General features: G+C 51.6%; 1 protein-coding gene across 1 annotated transcript; it reads left to right on the top strand.

Annotated features, from left to right (window-relative positions):
* The first annotated feature begins 10671 nt into the window (after nt 1–10671).
* On the top strand, nt 10672–12142 carry LOC142187365 (uncharacterized). Its single transcript, XM_075261565.1, has 2 exons — nt 10672–10687; nt 10771–12142. Exon 2 carries the CDS (start codon nt 10932–10934, stop codon nt 11754–11756), a length of 825 nt encoding a protein of 274 aa, XP_075117666.1. The 5' UTR covers nt 10672–10687; nt 10771–10931; the 3' UTR covers nt 11757–12142.
* The last annotated feature ends 4876 nt before the right edge of the window (nt 12143–17018 follow it).

Here is a 17018-nt window from a genome sequence, read left to right as displayed (position 1 = left end):
TAATACACTAGCAGTTACCCACGACTTCGCCTGCAGTTTGGCGGTGGTGCCGAGCTGCTTATATTTCTTGTCCCCACATCTCTGCCCCCAGATTCATGTCCCTCCATCTCTGCCCCCAGATTCATGTCCCTCCATCTCTGCCCCCAGATTCATGTCCCTCCATCTCTGCCCCCAGATTCATGTCCCTCCATCTCTGCCCCCAGATTCATGTCCCTCCATCTCTGCCCCCAGATTCATGTCCCTCCATCTCTGCCCCCAGATTCATGTCCCTCCATCTCTGCCCCCAGATTCATGTCCCTCCATCTCTGCCCCCAGATTCATGTCCCTCCATCTCTGCCCCCAGATTCATGTCCCTCCATCTCTGCCCCCAGATTCATGTCCCTCCATCTCTGCCCCCAGATTCATGTCCCTCCATCTCTGCCCCCAGATTCATGTCCCTCCATCTCCGCCCCCAGATTCATGTCCCTCCATCTCTGCCCCCAGATTCATGTCCCTCCATCTCTGCCCCCAGATTCATGTCCCTCCATCTCTGCCCCCAGATTCATGTCCCTCCATCTCTGCCCCCAGATTCATGTCCCCACATCTCTGCCCCCAGATTCATGTCCCTCCATCTCTGCCCCCAGATTCATGTCCCTCCATCTCTGCCCCCAGATTCATGTCCCTCCATCTCTGCCCCCAGATTCATGTCCCTCCATCTCTGCCCCCAGATTCATGTCCCTCCATCTCTGCCCCCAGATTCATGTCCCTCCATCTCTGCCCCCAGATTCATGTTCCCTCCATCTCTGCCCCCAGATTCATGTTCCCTCCATCTCTGCCCCCAGATTCATGTTCCCTCCATCTCTGCCCCCAGATTCATGTCCCTCCATCTCTGCCCCCAGATTCATGTCCCTCCATCTCTGCCCCCAGATTCATGTCCCTCCATCTCTGCCCCCAGATTCATGTCCCTCCATCTCTGCCCCCAGATTCATGTCCCTCCATCTCTGCCCCCAGATTCATGTCCCTCCATCTCTGCCCCCAGATTCATGTCCCTCTATCTCTGCCCCCAGATTCATGTCCCTCCATCTCTGCCCCCAGATTCATGTCCCTCCATCTCTGCCCCCAGATTCATGTCTCCCCATCTCTGCCCCCAGATTCATGTCCTCTCCATCTCTGCCCCCAGATTCATGTCCCCCATCTCTGCCCCCAGATTCATGTCCCTCCATCTCTGCCCCCAGATTCATGTCCCTCCATCTCTGCCCCCAGATTCATGTCCCTCCATCTCTGCCCCCAGATTCATGTCCCTCCATCTCTGCCCCCAGATTCATGTCCCTCCATCTCTGCCCCCAGATTCATGTCCCTCCATCTCTGCCCCCAGATTCATGTCCCTCCATCTCTGCCCCCAGATTCATGTCCCTCCATCTCTGCCCCCAGATTCATGTCCCTCCATCTCTGCCCCCAGATTCATGTCCCTCCATCTCTGCCCCCAGATTCATGTCCCTCTATCTCTGCCCCCAGATTCATGTCCCTCCATCTCTGCCCCCAGATTCATGTCCCTCCATCTCTGCCCCCAGATTCATGTCCCTCCATCTCTGCCCCCAGATTCATGTCCCTCCATCTCTGCCCCCAGATTCATGTCTCCCCATCTCTGCCCCCAGATTCATGTCCCTCCATCTCTGCCCCCAGATTCATGTCCCTCCATCTCTGCCCCCAGATTCATGTCCCTCCATCTCTGCCCCCAGATTCATGTCCCTCCATCTCTGCCCCCAGATTCATGTCCCTCCATCTCTGCCCCCAGATTCATGTCCCTCTATCTCTGCCCCCAGATTCATGTCCCTCCATCTCTGCCCCCAGATTCATGTCCCTCCATCTCTGCCCCCAGATTCATGTCCCTCCATCTCTGCCCCCAGATTCATGTCTCCCCATCTCTGCCCCCAGATTCATGTTCCCTCCATCTCTGCCCCCAGATTCATGTCCCTCCATCTCTGCCCCCAGATTCATGTCCCCTCCATCTCTGCCCCCAGATTCATGTCCCTCCATCTCTGCCCCCAGATTCATGTCCCCCATCTCTGCCCCCAGATTCATGTCCCTCCATCTCTGCCCCCAGATTCATGTCCCTCCATCTCTGCCCCCAGATTCATGTCCCTCCATCTCTGCCCCCAGATTCATGTCCCTCCATCTCTGCCCCCAGATTCATGTCCCTCCATCTCTGCCCCCAGATTCATGTCCCTCCATCTCTGCCCCCAGATTCATGTCCCTCTATCTCTGCCCCCAGATTCATGTCCCTCCATCTCTGCCCCCAGATTCATGTCCCTCCATCTCTGCCCCCAGATTCATGTCCCTCCATCTCTGCCCCCAGATTCATGTCTCCCCATCTCTGCCCCCAGATTCATGTTCCCTCCATCTCTGCCCCCAGATTCATGTCCCTCCATCTCTGCCCCCAGATTCATGTCCCCTCCATCTCTGCCCCCAGATTCATGTCCCTCCATCTCTGCCCCCAGATTCATGTCCCCCATCTCTGCCCCCAGATTCATGTCCCTCCATCTCTGCCCCCAGATTCATGTCCCTCCATCTCTGCCCCCAGATTCATGTCCCTCCATCTCTGCCCCCAGATTCATGTCCCTCCATCTCTGCCCCCAGATTCATGTCCCTCCATCTCTGCCCCCAGATTCATGTCCCTCCATCTCTGCCCCCAGATTCATGTCCCCCATCTCTGCCCCCAGATTCATGTCCCCCATCTCTGCCCCCAGATTCATGTCCCCCATCTCTGCCCCCAGATTCATGTCCCCTCCATCTCTGCCCCCAGATTCATGTCCCCCATCTCTGCCCCCAGATTCATGTCCCCCATCTCTGCCCCCAGATTCATGTCCCCTCCATCTCTGCCCCCAGATTCATGTCCCTCCATCTCTGCCCCCAGATTCATGTCCCTCCATCTCTGCCCCCAGATTCATGTCCCTCCATCTCTGCCCCCAGATTCATGTCCCTCCATCTCTGCCCCCAGATTCATGTCCCTCCATCTCTGCCCCCAGATTCATGTCCCTCCATCTCTGCCCCCAGATTCATGTCCCTCCATCTCTGCCCCCAGATTCATGTCCCTCCATCTCTGCCCCCAGATTCATGTCCCTCCATCTCTGCCCCCAGATTCATGTCCCTCCATCTCTGCCCCCAGATTCATGTCCCCCATCTCTGCCCCCAGATTCATGTCCCTTCCATCTCTGCCCCCAGATTCATGTCCCTTCCATCTCTGCCCCCAGATTCATGTCCCTTCCATCTCTGCCCCCAGATTCATGTCCCCCATCTCTGCCCCCAGATTCATGTCCTCTCCATCTCTGCCCCCAGATTCATGTTCTCTCCATCTCTGCCCCCAGATTCATGTCCTCTCCATCTCTGTCCCCAGATTCATGTCCCCCCTCCATCTCTGTCCCCAGATTCATGTCCCCCCTCCATCTCTGTCCCCAGATTCATGTCCCCCCTCCATCTCTGTCCCCAGATTCATGTCCCCCCTCCATCTCTGCCCCCAGATTCATGTCCCCCCTCCATCTCTGTCCCCAGATTCATGTCCCCCCTCCATCTCTGTCCCCAGATTCATGTCCCCCCTCCATCTCTGTCCCCAGATTCATGTCCCCCCTCCATCTCTGTCCCCAGATTCATGTCCCCCCTCCATCTCTGTCCCCAGATTCATGTCCCCCCTCCATCTCTGCCCCCAGATTCATGTCCCCTCCATCTCTGCCCCCAGTTCACTTTATCTGGCCCCAGTTTCTTCCCCCCCCCCCATCTCTGCCCCCAGATTCATGTCCCCTCCATCTCTGCCCCCAGTTCACTTTATCTGGCCCCAGTTTCTTCCCCCCCCTCTCCATCTCTGCCCCCCAGTCTCATGTCCCCTCATCTCTGCCCCCAGATTCATGTCCCCCCCCCATCTCTGCCCCCCAGTCTCATGTCCCCTCATCTCTGCCACAGCCCTGGCTCTATAGCCCGCCCACAGCCTGCCCTGCACCAATAGGAGGAGCGTGGACAGAGCAGCGCTGGCATAATGCCATCTTCTATAGCCGAGCCCGGAGGGGTGTTTGGAGGGTGACGGTGGTGATTTGGGGTGAATGACCCACATTTAAAGAAGCCTATTCGACTTTCGTGGGAAATATGTAGGTGTTTGTGAAATTTCCCAAAATCCATTCAGCCGTTTGGCTGTGATTGAGGAACAAACATCCAAACACACAAACTCACAAACATTCACCTTTATAATATTAATAGGATAGTACAGCTATAGTGTATACAGTATATATAATACATGGCGTATCTATAGTGTATACAGTATATATAGACTCCAGCACTCTGCCGGTCACCTGCTCACTATATATACATGTGATATAATCTAGCCTGCTGACCATGTCAGTGACACCTATATACCCTATGTATTCTATATATACACCCTGCTGATCAGACATCCCCTTCTAATGTTACATCATGTGTGATATATCCTATGTCTTATATATGACTGGTATATTCCTCATCAGTGATATCATTGTAGCTGTATACTGTGTATTATCCTGTGTATACATGCTATATAAGAGTATTACCCCTAGTGAGCTCCGCTCTGCACCCCCTCCAGTTTGCCTATCGGCCGGGCATTGGGGTAGATGCCGCCATCATCCACCTTCTTCATAGATCTCTCTCACCTGGAGAATCCCGGGAACACTGTGAGAATAATGTCCTGTGATTTCTCCGGAGCTTTTACCACCATCAGCCAGGACTACTGAGGGAGAAGCTGCACCTTGGTGGAGGGACCATCACCGGTCCTACTGGACCCTAGACTACCTGACACCCCGCCCTCAGTATGTGAGAGCCCGGGACTACTGAGGGAGAAGCTGAACCTTGGTGGAGGGACCATCACCGGTCCTACTGGATCCTAGACTACCTGACACCCCGCCCTCAGTATGTGAGAGCCCGGGACTACTGAGGGAGAAGCTGCACCTTGGTGGAGGGACCATCACCGGTCCTACTGGACCCTAGACTACCTGACACCCCGCCCTCAGTATGTGAGAGCCCGGGACTACTGAGGGAGAAGCTGGACCTTGGTGGAGGGACCATCACCTGTCCTACTGGATCCTAGACTACCTGACACCCCGCCCTCAGTATGTGAGAGCCCGGGACTACTGAGGGAGAAGCTGAACCTTGGTGGAGGGACCATCAACGGTCCTACTGGATCCTAGACTACCTGACACCCCGCCCTCAGTATGTGAGAGCCCGGGACTACTGAGGGAGAAACTGCACCTTGGTGGAGGGACCATCACCGGTCCTACTGGACCCTAGACTACCTGACACCCCGCCCTCAGTATGTGAGAGCCCGGGACTACTGAGGGAGAAGCTGCACCTTGGTGGAGGGACCATCACCTGTCCTACTGGATCCTGGACTACCTGACACCCCGCCCTCAGTATGTGAGAGCCCAGGACTACTGAGGGAGAAGCTGGACCTTGGTGTAGGGACCATCACCTGTCCTACTGGATCCTGGACTACCTGACACCCCGCCCTCAGTATGTGAGAGCCCAGGACTACTGAGGGAGAAGCTGAACCTTGGTGGAGGGACCATCACCTGTCCTACTGGATCCTGGACTACCTGACACCCCGCCCTCAGTATGTGAGAGCCCAGGACTACTGAGGGAGAAGCTGAACCTTGGTGGAGGGACCATCACCTGTCCTACTGGATCCTAGACTAGCTGACACCCCGCCCTCAGTATGTGAGAGCCCGGGACTACTGAGGGAGAAGCTGCACCTTGGTGGAGGGACCATCACCTGTCCTACTGGATCCTGGACTACCTGACACCCCGCCCTCAGTATGTGAGAGCCCAGGACTACTGAGGGAGAAGCTGGACCTTGGTGTAGGGACCATCACCTGTCCTACTGGATCCTGGACTACCTGACACCCCGCCCTCAGTATGTGAGAGCCCAGGACTACTGAGGGAGAAGCTGAACCTTGGTGGAGGGACCATCACCTGTCCTACTGGATCCTGGACTACCTGACACCCCGCCCTCAGTATGTGAGAGCCCAGGACTACTGAGGGAGAAGCTGAACCTTGGTGGAGGGACCATCACCTGTCCTACTGGATCCTAGACTAGCTGACACCCCGCCCTCAGTATGTGAGAGCCCAGGACTACTGAGGGAGAAACTGCACCGGTCCTGGACTACCTGACACCCCGCCCTCAGTATGTGAGAGCCCGGGACTACTGAGGGAGAAGCTGCACCTTGGTGGAGGGACCATCACCTGTCCTACTGGATCCTAGACTACCTGACACCCCGCCCTCAGTATGTGAGAGCCCGGGACTACTGAGGGAGAAGCTGGGCCTTGGTGGAGGGACCATCACCTGTCCTACTGGATCCTAGACTACCTGACACCCCGCCCTCAGTATGTGAGAGCCCAGGACTACTGAGGGAGAAGCTGAACCTTGGTGGAGGGACCATCACCTGTCCTACTGGATCCTAGACTAGCTGACACCCCGCCCTCAGTATGTGAGAGCCCGGGACTACTGAGGGAGAAGCTGCACCTTGGTGGAGGGACCATCACCTGTCCTACTGGATCCTGGACTACCTGACACCCCGCCCTCAGTATGTGAGAGCCCAGGACTACTGAGGGAGAAGCTGGACCTTGGTGGAGGGACCATCACCTGTCCTACTGGATCCTAGACTACCTGACACCCCGCCCTCAGTATGTGAGAGCCCAGGACTACTGAGGGAGAAGCTGGACCTTGGTGGAGGGACCATCACCTGTCCTACTGGATCCTGGACTACCTGACACCCCGCCCTCAGTATGTGAGAGCCCAGGACTACTGAGGGAGAAGCTGAACCTTGGTGGAGGGACCATCACCTGTCCTACTGGATCCTGGACTACCTGACACCCCGCCCTCAGTATGTGAGAGCCCAGGACTACTGAGGGAGAAGCTGAACCTTGGTGGAGGGACCATCACCGGTCCTACTGGATCCTGGACTACCTGACACCCCGCCCTCAGTATGTGAGAGCCCAGGACTACTGAGGGAGAAGCTGAACCTTGGTGGAGGGACCATCACCTGTCCTACTGGATCCTAGACTAGCTGACACCCCGCCCTCAGTATGTGAGAGCCCAGGACTACTGAGGGAGAAGCTGAACCTTGGTGGAGGGACCATCACCTGTCCTACTGGATCCTAGACTAGCTGACACCCCGCCCTCAGTATGTGAGAGCCCAGGACTACTGAGGGAGAAACTGCACCTTGGTGGAGGGACCATCACCGGTCCTACTGGATCCTGGACTACCTGACACCCCGCCCTCAGTATGTGAGAGCCCAGGACTACTGAGGGAGAAACTGCACCTTGGTGGAGGGACCATCACCGGTCCTACTGGATCCTGGACTACCTGACACCCCGCCCTCAGTATGTGAGAGCCCAGGACTACTGAGGGAGAAGCTGAACCTTGTGGAGGGACCATCACCGGTCCTACTGGATCCTGGACTACCTGACACCCCGCCCTCAGTATGTGAGAGCCCAGGACTACTGAGGGGAGAAGCTGAACCTTGGTGGAGGGACCATCACCTGTCCTACTGGATCCTAGACTAGCTGACACCCCGCCCTCAGTATGTGAGAGCCCAGGACTACTGAGGGAGAAGCTGAACCTTGGTGGAGGGACCATCACCTGTCCCTACTGGATCCTAGACTAGCTGACACCCCGCCCTCAGTATGTGAGAGCCCAGGACTACTGAGGAGAAGCTGGACCTTGGTGGAGGGACCATCACCGGTCCTACTGGATCCTGGACTACCTGACACCCCGCCCTCAGTATGTGAGCCCAGGACTACAAGCTGGACCTTGGTGGAGGGACCATCACCTGTCCTACTGGATCCTAGACTACCTGACACCCCCGCCCTCAGTATGTGAGAGCCCGGGACTACTGAGGGAGAAGCTGCACCTTGGAGGGACCATCACCGGTCCTACTGGATCCTAGACTACCTGTCACCCCGCCGCCCTCAGTATGTGAGAGCCCGGGACTACTGAGGGACCAAGCTGGACCTTGGTGGAGGGACCATCACCTGTCCTACTGGATCCTAGACTACCTGACACCCCGCCCTCAGTATGTGAGAGCCCAGGACTACTGAGGGAGAAGCTGCACCTTGGTGGAGGGACCATCACCGGTCCTACTGGATCCTAGACTAGCTGACACCCCCGCCCTCAGTATGTGAGAGCCCAGGACTACTGAGGGAGAAACTGCACCTTGGTGGAGGGACCATCACCGGTCCTACTGGATCCTAGACTACCTGACACCCCGCCCTCAGTATGTGAGAGCCCAGGACTACTGAGGGAGAAGCTGCACCTTGGTGGAGGGACCATCACCGGTCCTACTGGATCCTGGACTACCTGACACCCCCGCCCTCAGTATGTGAGAGCCCGGGACTACTGAGGGAGAAGCTGCACCTTGGTGGAGGGACCATCACCGGTCCTACTGGATCCTAGACTAGCTGACACCCCGCCCTCAGTATGTGAGAGCCCAGGACTACTGAGGGAGAAACTGCACCTTGGTGGAGGGACCATCACCGGTCCTACTGGATCCTAGACTACCTGACACCCCGCCCCCCAGTATGTGAGAGCCCGGGACTGTGTGTCTGACACTGTGATCTGTAGTACGGGGGCACCACAAGCTCCAGCTCTCGCCCCTGCTCACACTGTACAACGGCTGACTTTAGGCACAACTCCTCCAGCTGTTACTTACAGAAGTCCTCCGGTGTCTCTGCTATAGTCGGGCCTTACCACAGACGGGGGCGACAGCGAGTACAGAGACTTATACCGGGACTGTGTGGACTGGGGTCAGCAGAACCAGCTCAGGATTAATGCTGGGAAGACCAAGGAGATGGTGGAGGACTTTGGGAAACGGAGGAGTGCTCCGACCCCGGTGGAGATCCAGGGGACATGTATGGAGATAGTCAGGACCTATAAGTACCTGGGCGTGCTCCTCAATAATAAACTAGACTGGGCCGATCACCTGGAGGCGCTGCACAGAAAGGGCCACAGCAGACTCTACCTGCTCAGGAGGCCTGAGGGCCTTCGGAGTCCAGGGGACACTTCTTAGGACTTGTGTGGTCCAGGGACCACTTCTTAGGGCCTGTGGGGTCCAGGGGCCACTTTTTAGGGCCTGTGGGGTCTGGGGACCACTTCTTAGGTCCTTTGGGTCCGGGGGCCACTTCTTAGGGCCTTTTCCATCTCTCTGGTGTGGCCTGCTGGGGGCGCTGTATACCAGCCAGGGATAGGAATAGACTTGTCAGGCTGGTTAGAAGGGCCGGCTCTCTCCTCAGGGCCCCCTGGACCCAGTACAGGTGGGGGGTGACAGAAGGACACTGTCCATGGTGACCTCCATGCTGGAGAACAAATCCCACCCCATGTATGAGACGTGATAGCACCGGGCAGTCCCTGTCAGTGACCGACTGCTTCACCCCAAGTGTGAGAAGGAGCTATCGGAGACCCCCCCACACACCCCCCCACCCCCCCGCGGTCAGGCTGTATAATCTACACCAGGCCGAGCGCAGACACTCCGCACACAGGACTACATGCTCCGGAGTCTTCTCCTGCAGCTGCTCGGACTCCCGGGATCTTCTATCTGCTCTGTGTCTGTCCTGTAATCTATCACTGTATTATCTGTAACACTGAGGATCTCCAGGGTGGGACTAGTGCAGGATTATCTCATCTTATCTTCTCATTCGGCCTGATATACATTCCATCATTCTATACCACATGTCCCCATTATCTTCCCCCACAAGCCGGACACCTCTAATACAACGCACTGAAACCTCTCATTACAGAGAATTGGTGACCAGACCTGGACATGGAGAAGAACCCGAGCCCTCTGAGCGACCAGGTCCTAAACCTCACCCTGGAGATCATCTTCTTACTGACCGGAGAGGTGAGGCCCAAATGTCCTGAGGTCTTCTGCTTCAGTAAATGCAGCTGTCTGGGGAGGGGTGTCCGAGGCTGGAGTAGAGGGGTCCCGGGGTCCCCCCTTATATTTACTATTCTCCCTTTATATAGGACTATTTCCTAGTGAAGAAGCCCAGCAGTAGAGCGGCGAGTACCAGAGCTCAGGTTGTAGAAGGAACGTCCAGGACGCAGGCGGACAATCACATTACACAAGAGCCGCAGAATAAGAAGAGATCCTCGAAGTCACCAAGAAGATCATAAGTCTGCTGACCAAAGAGGTGAGGACTGCAAGACCCTATAGAACAACGCTATATGTCCAGAGCATTACAGTATCCTTGTGTTGTCAGGTTCCTATAAGGTGTCAGGATGTCACCGTCTATTTCTCCATGGAGGAGTGGGAGTATTTAGAAGGACACAAGGATCTGTACAAGGAGGTGATGATGGACGACCACCAGACCCCCCACATCACCAGGTAAGAGGAGAGATGGTAGAGAGCAGTATGGAGGGGCCCCTAGATCCCCCCCCCCCATCATCTGACCCCCACATCACCAGGTAAGAGGAGAGATGGTAGAGAGCAGTATGGAGGGGCCCTAGATCCCCCCCCCCCATCATCTGACCCCCACATCACCGGGTAAGAGGAGAGATGGTAGAGAGCAGTATGGAGGGGCCCCTAGATCCCCCCCCATCATCTGACCCCCACATCACCAGGTAAGAGGAGTGATGGTAGAGAGCAGTATGGAGGGGCCCCTAGATCCCCCCCCATCATCTGACCCCCACATCACCAGGTAAGAGACATTGGATGACCACACCATATAGTAGGAACCTGAGGCCTTCAAAATATCTGACTTTCTTCTCTTCTTTCCACCAGGTTTACCTAAATATCCACTAGGGTTGGTGAAGGAGGAAGAACATGAAGGACGTTTAAAGTCCAAAGTCTTCACACTTGCAGATTGTCCTCCTACTAACATTAAGGAAGAACCAGTCTCATGTCATGGTGGATATCTCACAGGCCCAAACCTTTACACGTCCATGGATAGTCATAGACAGCGATATCCTGTTACTTATGTGAAGGAGGAGCCGAGCTTCTCTGGTGGAAGACAAGACCAAGAAGTTACACAACAATATCAACCTTCTCATGTTAAGGATGACCCAGTCCCACAAAACAGAAGAACGCCGGCACGCTCCAACATCTATCCAAAGAAAGATCTCGCTGAAGAAAGGTCACCTCCTTATAGAAGAAAGAAACCAGTCCCATGTGGTAACAGGAACCTCAAGCCCAAAGCACAAGATGGAGCCCCAACTCGCGAGAAGGATGGCCTGATCTCACATGATCCCACACACGCCAGCATATATGTAATCAAAGATCTGACCCAGCAATGTTCATCTCCTGGTACCAAGGAGACTCCAGTCCCATGTGGTGGTGAGAAGCCACATCATCATCCATCAACTCAAGTTAAGGAGGACACAAGCCTCTCCGACCCCAATCCTCCAGGGACACAAACTATGGCCAGTGACCACATCAGCGTTCAACATTCTTGCTCTGAATGCCAGAAATGTTTTGTGTCCATGGAGGAGTTGGTGTCACATCAAGGAATTCATCTCGTGGAAAAATTATTTCAAAATGGGAACCGTGTCTTCACCACCACCTTCATGTCCATTCCCCAAGAAGCTCCTGTGAAACTTAAACTGCTGAGGTGCTCCAAGTGCGACAGAACCTTCTCCACCAAGTCCTCCCTTGTGGTCCATATGAAGACTCATTGGCCTAAGCAATACGAAATCTTCAGGTGTGAGAAGTGCGGGAAGTATCTGTTCAGTAGGTCACAGCTTGATAGGCATCTAAGGGGCCACTTCTGAGATAGACCTCACGCCTGGAGCAGGTGCAGAGAATGTTTCATGAGAACTGGTCATCTTGGAAGACAGGACAACCCTCGATGAGGTGTAAGCATTGTGTCTTCAGAGTCGTGACTCTTCCGGTGCACACACAACGAGGACGCTCACTAGAGACAATCTCGTAAAGACTTCCCTGGTCCTCCAGTTGCGTCTTCTCCTGATGCCCTTGGGGGTTACAGAGACTCCTTACAATTTGGAGACTTCTTTGGGCTGATGCAGAAACAATATACTGAAGGAGATGGCCACAAAATCTACACAAGGAACAAAGGACCTCAAGTGTTCTGGCCAGAATGTCTCTGGTGTCCTCCAGGGTGGGGGAGTCGGAATCAGAGAGAAGTTTCCAGCTCCGGCTTCAGAATAAAACAAATTATTCTAAATTATATTCTACTGTCATCTTATTATTAGAGGTTCATTTACTGTCATAGGATTGTGAAAGAAGGAGGAGCCTAGTCCAAAGTCAGTCAGTGACCCCAACCCCCCCCCCCCCCCCCCAACCACTTGGGTTATAACTGGGACCAGTGCTGATAAAGTGCAGTGAGAGAACTCTACAGAAGCATATCCCTATCCCCCACCCCAATCTGTAAGGAGAGAGGGAGCGGGCCTCACCATAGTGCAGCTCATGGGACTATATATATCTATAATACATAGTGTATGACACTGTCAGGGCTCCTAGGACTATATGTATCTATAATACATAGTGTATGACACTGTCAGGACTCCTAGGACTATATATATCTATAATACATAGTGTATGACACTGTCAGGGCTCCTAGGACTATATATATATCTATAATACATAGTGTATGACACGAGAAAGACCTCCAAGAAAGCCTGTCAGTGCTGGAAAAATTCAGCACCACATGGGCCCTACCCATCAACCAGAAGAAGACCAAAATCATGGTATTTCAGAAGAAGGGCCACAATAAAGCCTCCACCACCCCACAATTCACACTGAACGGCTCCACACTGGAGAAAACCAACAGCTACACCTACCTGGGGCTGGAGCTCAGCCAATCAGGAAGCTTCAAAGCAGCAATAGAAACCCTGAAAGCAAAAGCCTGCAGAACCTTCTACGCCATCAGAAGACAACTGTACCACCTCAAACCACCGGTGAGGGTCTGGCTGAAGATATTTGACGCAGTCATCACCCCGATCCTTCTCTATGGCAGTGAAGTTTGGGGCCCAGCCACCTACCCAGACCAGTCAAAGTGGGATTCCAGCCAACAGAGAACTTCCACCTGGAGTTCTGCAAATACCTGCTCCATGTCCATCGCAACACCACCAACATGGCCTGCAGGGCAGAGCTAGGCAGACTCCCCCTATGGCTCACCATACAGAAGAGGGCGCTAGCTTTCCAGGCACACATCCAGGGGAGCGACTCCTACCACCACCAAGCCTGGCTAAGCCACCGGAGCAAACCAGACATTCACCAACCAAACAGCAGCCAACCACCAAACCAAAAACTCCAACAGATGATAACCAAGGCCGAAATAAAGGCGACCACAGAGGCAAACAGAGAGCGGTACATTGAAGAATGGAGAAACGAAATAAATAACTCCAAGAAACTCACCAATGTGTACCAATCCCTACAAAGGGACTACACCATGGCCACCTACCTGGAGAGAATACGCCACCCCAAGCACAGACAGACCCTGAGCCGATACAGACTGAGCGCCCACAACCTAGAGATAGAGACGGGGCGATACAGGCAGACGTACAAGCCACGGGAGAAGAGACTGTGCCAGCACTGTGACCAGGGGGTCCTAGAAGACCAGACCCACTTCCTGCTACACTGCACCAAATACTCAGCTGTGAGGGCCGTCTACTACCAAAGACTCTCTGCCCACATCCCAGACTGGGAGAAGAGGAAAACTCTACATCCTACTGGGAGAAGAAGAGGCCACTGTGGAGATCGCTGCCCAATACGTGTCCAGCTGTCACCAACAAGAGGAAGATGAGACTCCATGGACTGTTATATTTATCCCAAAACACCCGCCCCGCCCACCCCCACCTCCCCATATAGCAGTCACCAACGAAGAGGAAGACGAGACTCCACGGACTGTTATACCCCAAACCAACCGCCCTGCCCCACCCCACCTCCAACCCCCCCCCCATATAGCAGTCACCAACGAAGAGGAAGATGAGACTCCATGGACTGTTATAACCCAAACCCCCCCCCATACCCACCACCCACCCAACCCAACTCCCCCCCCCACACACACTTTACTAGCTTTGGCAATGCCAAATACCTATTCGGACGTGCCAATAAAGCATTTTTTGATTTGATTTTTTGATTTGATTTTGACACTGTCAGGGCTCCTAGGACTATATATATCTATAATACATAGTGTATGACACTGTCAGGACTCCTAGCACTATATATATCTATAATACATAGTGTATGACACTGTCAGGGCTCCTAGGACTATATATATATATATATCTATAATACATAGCGTATGACACTGTCAGGACTCCTAGCACTATATATATCTATAATACATAGTGTATGACACTGTTAGGGCTCCTAGGACTATATATATCTATAATACATAGTGTATGACACTGTCAGGGCTCCTAGGACTATATATATCTATAATACATAGTGTATGACACTGTCAGGGCTCCTAGGACTATATATATCTATAATACATAGTGTATGACACTGTCAGGGCTCCTAGCACTATATATATCTATAATACATAGTGTATGACACTGTCAGGGCTCCTAGCACTATATATATCTATAATACATAGTGTATGACACTGTCAGGACTCCTAGGACTATATATATATATATATCTATAATACATAGCGTATGACACTGTCAGGACTACTAGGACTATATATATATCTATAATACATAGTGTATGACACTGTCAGGGCTCCTAGGACTATATATATCTATAATACATAGCGTATGACACTGTCAGGGCTCCTAGGACTATATATATATCTATAATACATAGTGTATGACACTGTCAGGACTCCTAGGACTATATATATCTATAATACATAGTGTATGACACTGTCAGGGCTCCTAGGACTATATATATCTATAATACATAGTGTATGACACTGTCAGGGCTCCTAGGACTATATATATCTATAATACATAGTGTATGACACTGTCAGGGCTCCTAGGACTATATATATCTATAATACATAGTGTATGACACTGTCAGGGCTCCTAGGGCTATATATATATCTATAATACATAGTGTATGACACTGTCAGGACTCTAGGACTATATATATCTATAATACATAGTGTATGACACTGTCAGGGCTCCTAGGACTATATATATATCTATAATACATAGTGTATGACACTGTCAGGGCTCCTAGGACTATATATATCTATAATACATAGTGTATGACACTGTCAGGGCTCCTAGGACTATATATATCTATAATACATAGTGTATGACACTGTCAGGGCTCCTAGGACTATATATATCTATAATACATAGTGTATGACACTGTCAGGGCTCCTAGGACTATATATATATCTATAATACATAGTGTATGACACTGTCAGGGCTCCTAGGACTATATATATATCTATAATACATAGTGTATGACACTGTCAGGGCTCCTAGGACTATATATATCTATAATACATAGTGTATGACACTGTCAGGGCTCCTAGGACTATATATATATCTATAATACATAGTGTATGACACTGTCAGGGCTCCTAGGACTATATATATATCTATAATACATAGTGTATGACACTGTTAGGACTCCTAAGACTATATATATCTATAATACATAGTGTATGACACTGTCAGGGCTCCTAGGACTATATATATATATCTATAATACATAGTGTATGACACTGTCAGGGCTCCTAGGACTATATATATATCTATAATACATAGTGTATGACACTGTCAGGACTCCTAGGACTATATATATCTATAATACATAGTGTATGACACTGTCAGGGCTCCTAGGACTATATATATATCTATAATACATAGTGTATGACACTGTCAGGGCTCCTAGGACTATATATATATATCTATAATACATAGTGTATGACACTGTCAGGACTCCTAGGACTATATATATCTATAATACATAGCGTATGACACTGTCAGGACTCCTAGGACTATATATATCTATAATACATAGCGTATGACACTGTCAGGGCTCCTAGGACTATATATATCTATAATACATAGTGTATGACACTGTCAGGACTCCTAGGACTATATATATCTATAATACATAGTGTATGACACTGTCAGGGCTCCTAGGACTATATATATATATAATACCTAGTGTATGACACTGTCAGGGCTCCTAGGACTATATATATCTATAATACATAGTGTATGACACTATGTATTATAGATATACATACCCTGATAACATGAGTGCCAATGAAAAGAAAAATGCAAAGAAAGATCTCCTCAAAGCCCATGCTGAGACCCTGTTTGCTGATTACACATCAAACCAAAGAATGACTAACCTCATTATGCACACCGATTATATAAGAGCCTGGCAGCATGCAATATGTGACTGCTACAAAGAGTACAACAACAGAAGAGGCGGATACAGGCAAAATAACAATCAGAATAAAAAAACCACAAGGGGCCGGCGAAGTGATTCTCACAACATCGATTTTTACTAATGGGACTTTAATGATTCAAGGAAGAGAAGATAGGCTTCACCAATATATAGAAAAATTCCCAGAAATCAAGAATCAGGCACAACTAAAAAGAGGCACAGACACAGGACCACCCACTGACTCAGGTGAATTACCCGTGACATCCCCCAACACTGCCAGTACACAAGCCCTCCCCCGACTCCTCACACCTCTCAGTAGAGTCCCTCACAGAGACTGTATCCCGGCTGGAGAGAGATTTTACTATCTATAAACACAATTATAACAGAAACTGTAATGTCAACGAACTGTCCAGCACAAATGGCGACACAAAAGCCACTCACAAACTATCCAGGAAAACACAAATCTGAGAAAAGAGATAGCCAGCCTGCCAGCAAGAGAATGTCAAGCTGTGGGATAAAATGACGCAGTGCCTACAAGAAATCACAGAACTAAAGGAAGAGTTATCAGGCCTGAAACTACAGACACAAGAGATAAGATCTAAGGAAGAGGGGGAGGAAAACACAACAGTCTCTGATCAAGGTATCAATAAGCCAGAAATAGCCTCACACATCACAAGAAAGTCCAGAAATGCCCATCACCCCAGACA

The sequence above is a fragment of the Leptodactylus fuscus genome, unplaced genomic scaffold, assembly GCF_031893055.1.
Source record: "Leptodactylus fuscus isolate aLepFus1 unplaced genomic scaffold, aLepFus1.hap2 HAP2_SCAFFOLD_208, whole genome shotgun sequence".
Taxonomy (NCBI): Eukaryota; Metazoa; Chordata; class Amphibia; order Anura; family Leptodactylidae; genus Leptodactylus; species Leptodactylus fuscus.
The sequence above is the reverse complement of the archived record's forward strand: the minus strand, read 5'-3'. Positions and strand labels throughout refer to the sequence as shown.

Bases quoted from the DNA above. Each gene is read 5' to 3' on its own strand.
- LOC142187365 (XM_075261565.1), top strand. From the start codon at position 10,932: ATGGATAGTCATAGACAGCGATATCCTGTTACTTATGTGAAGGAGGAG.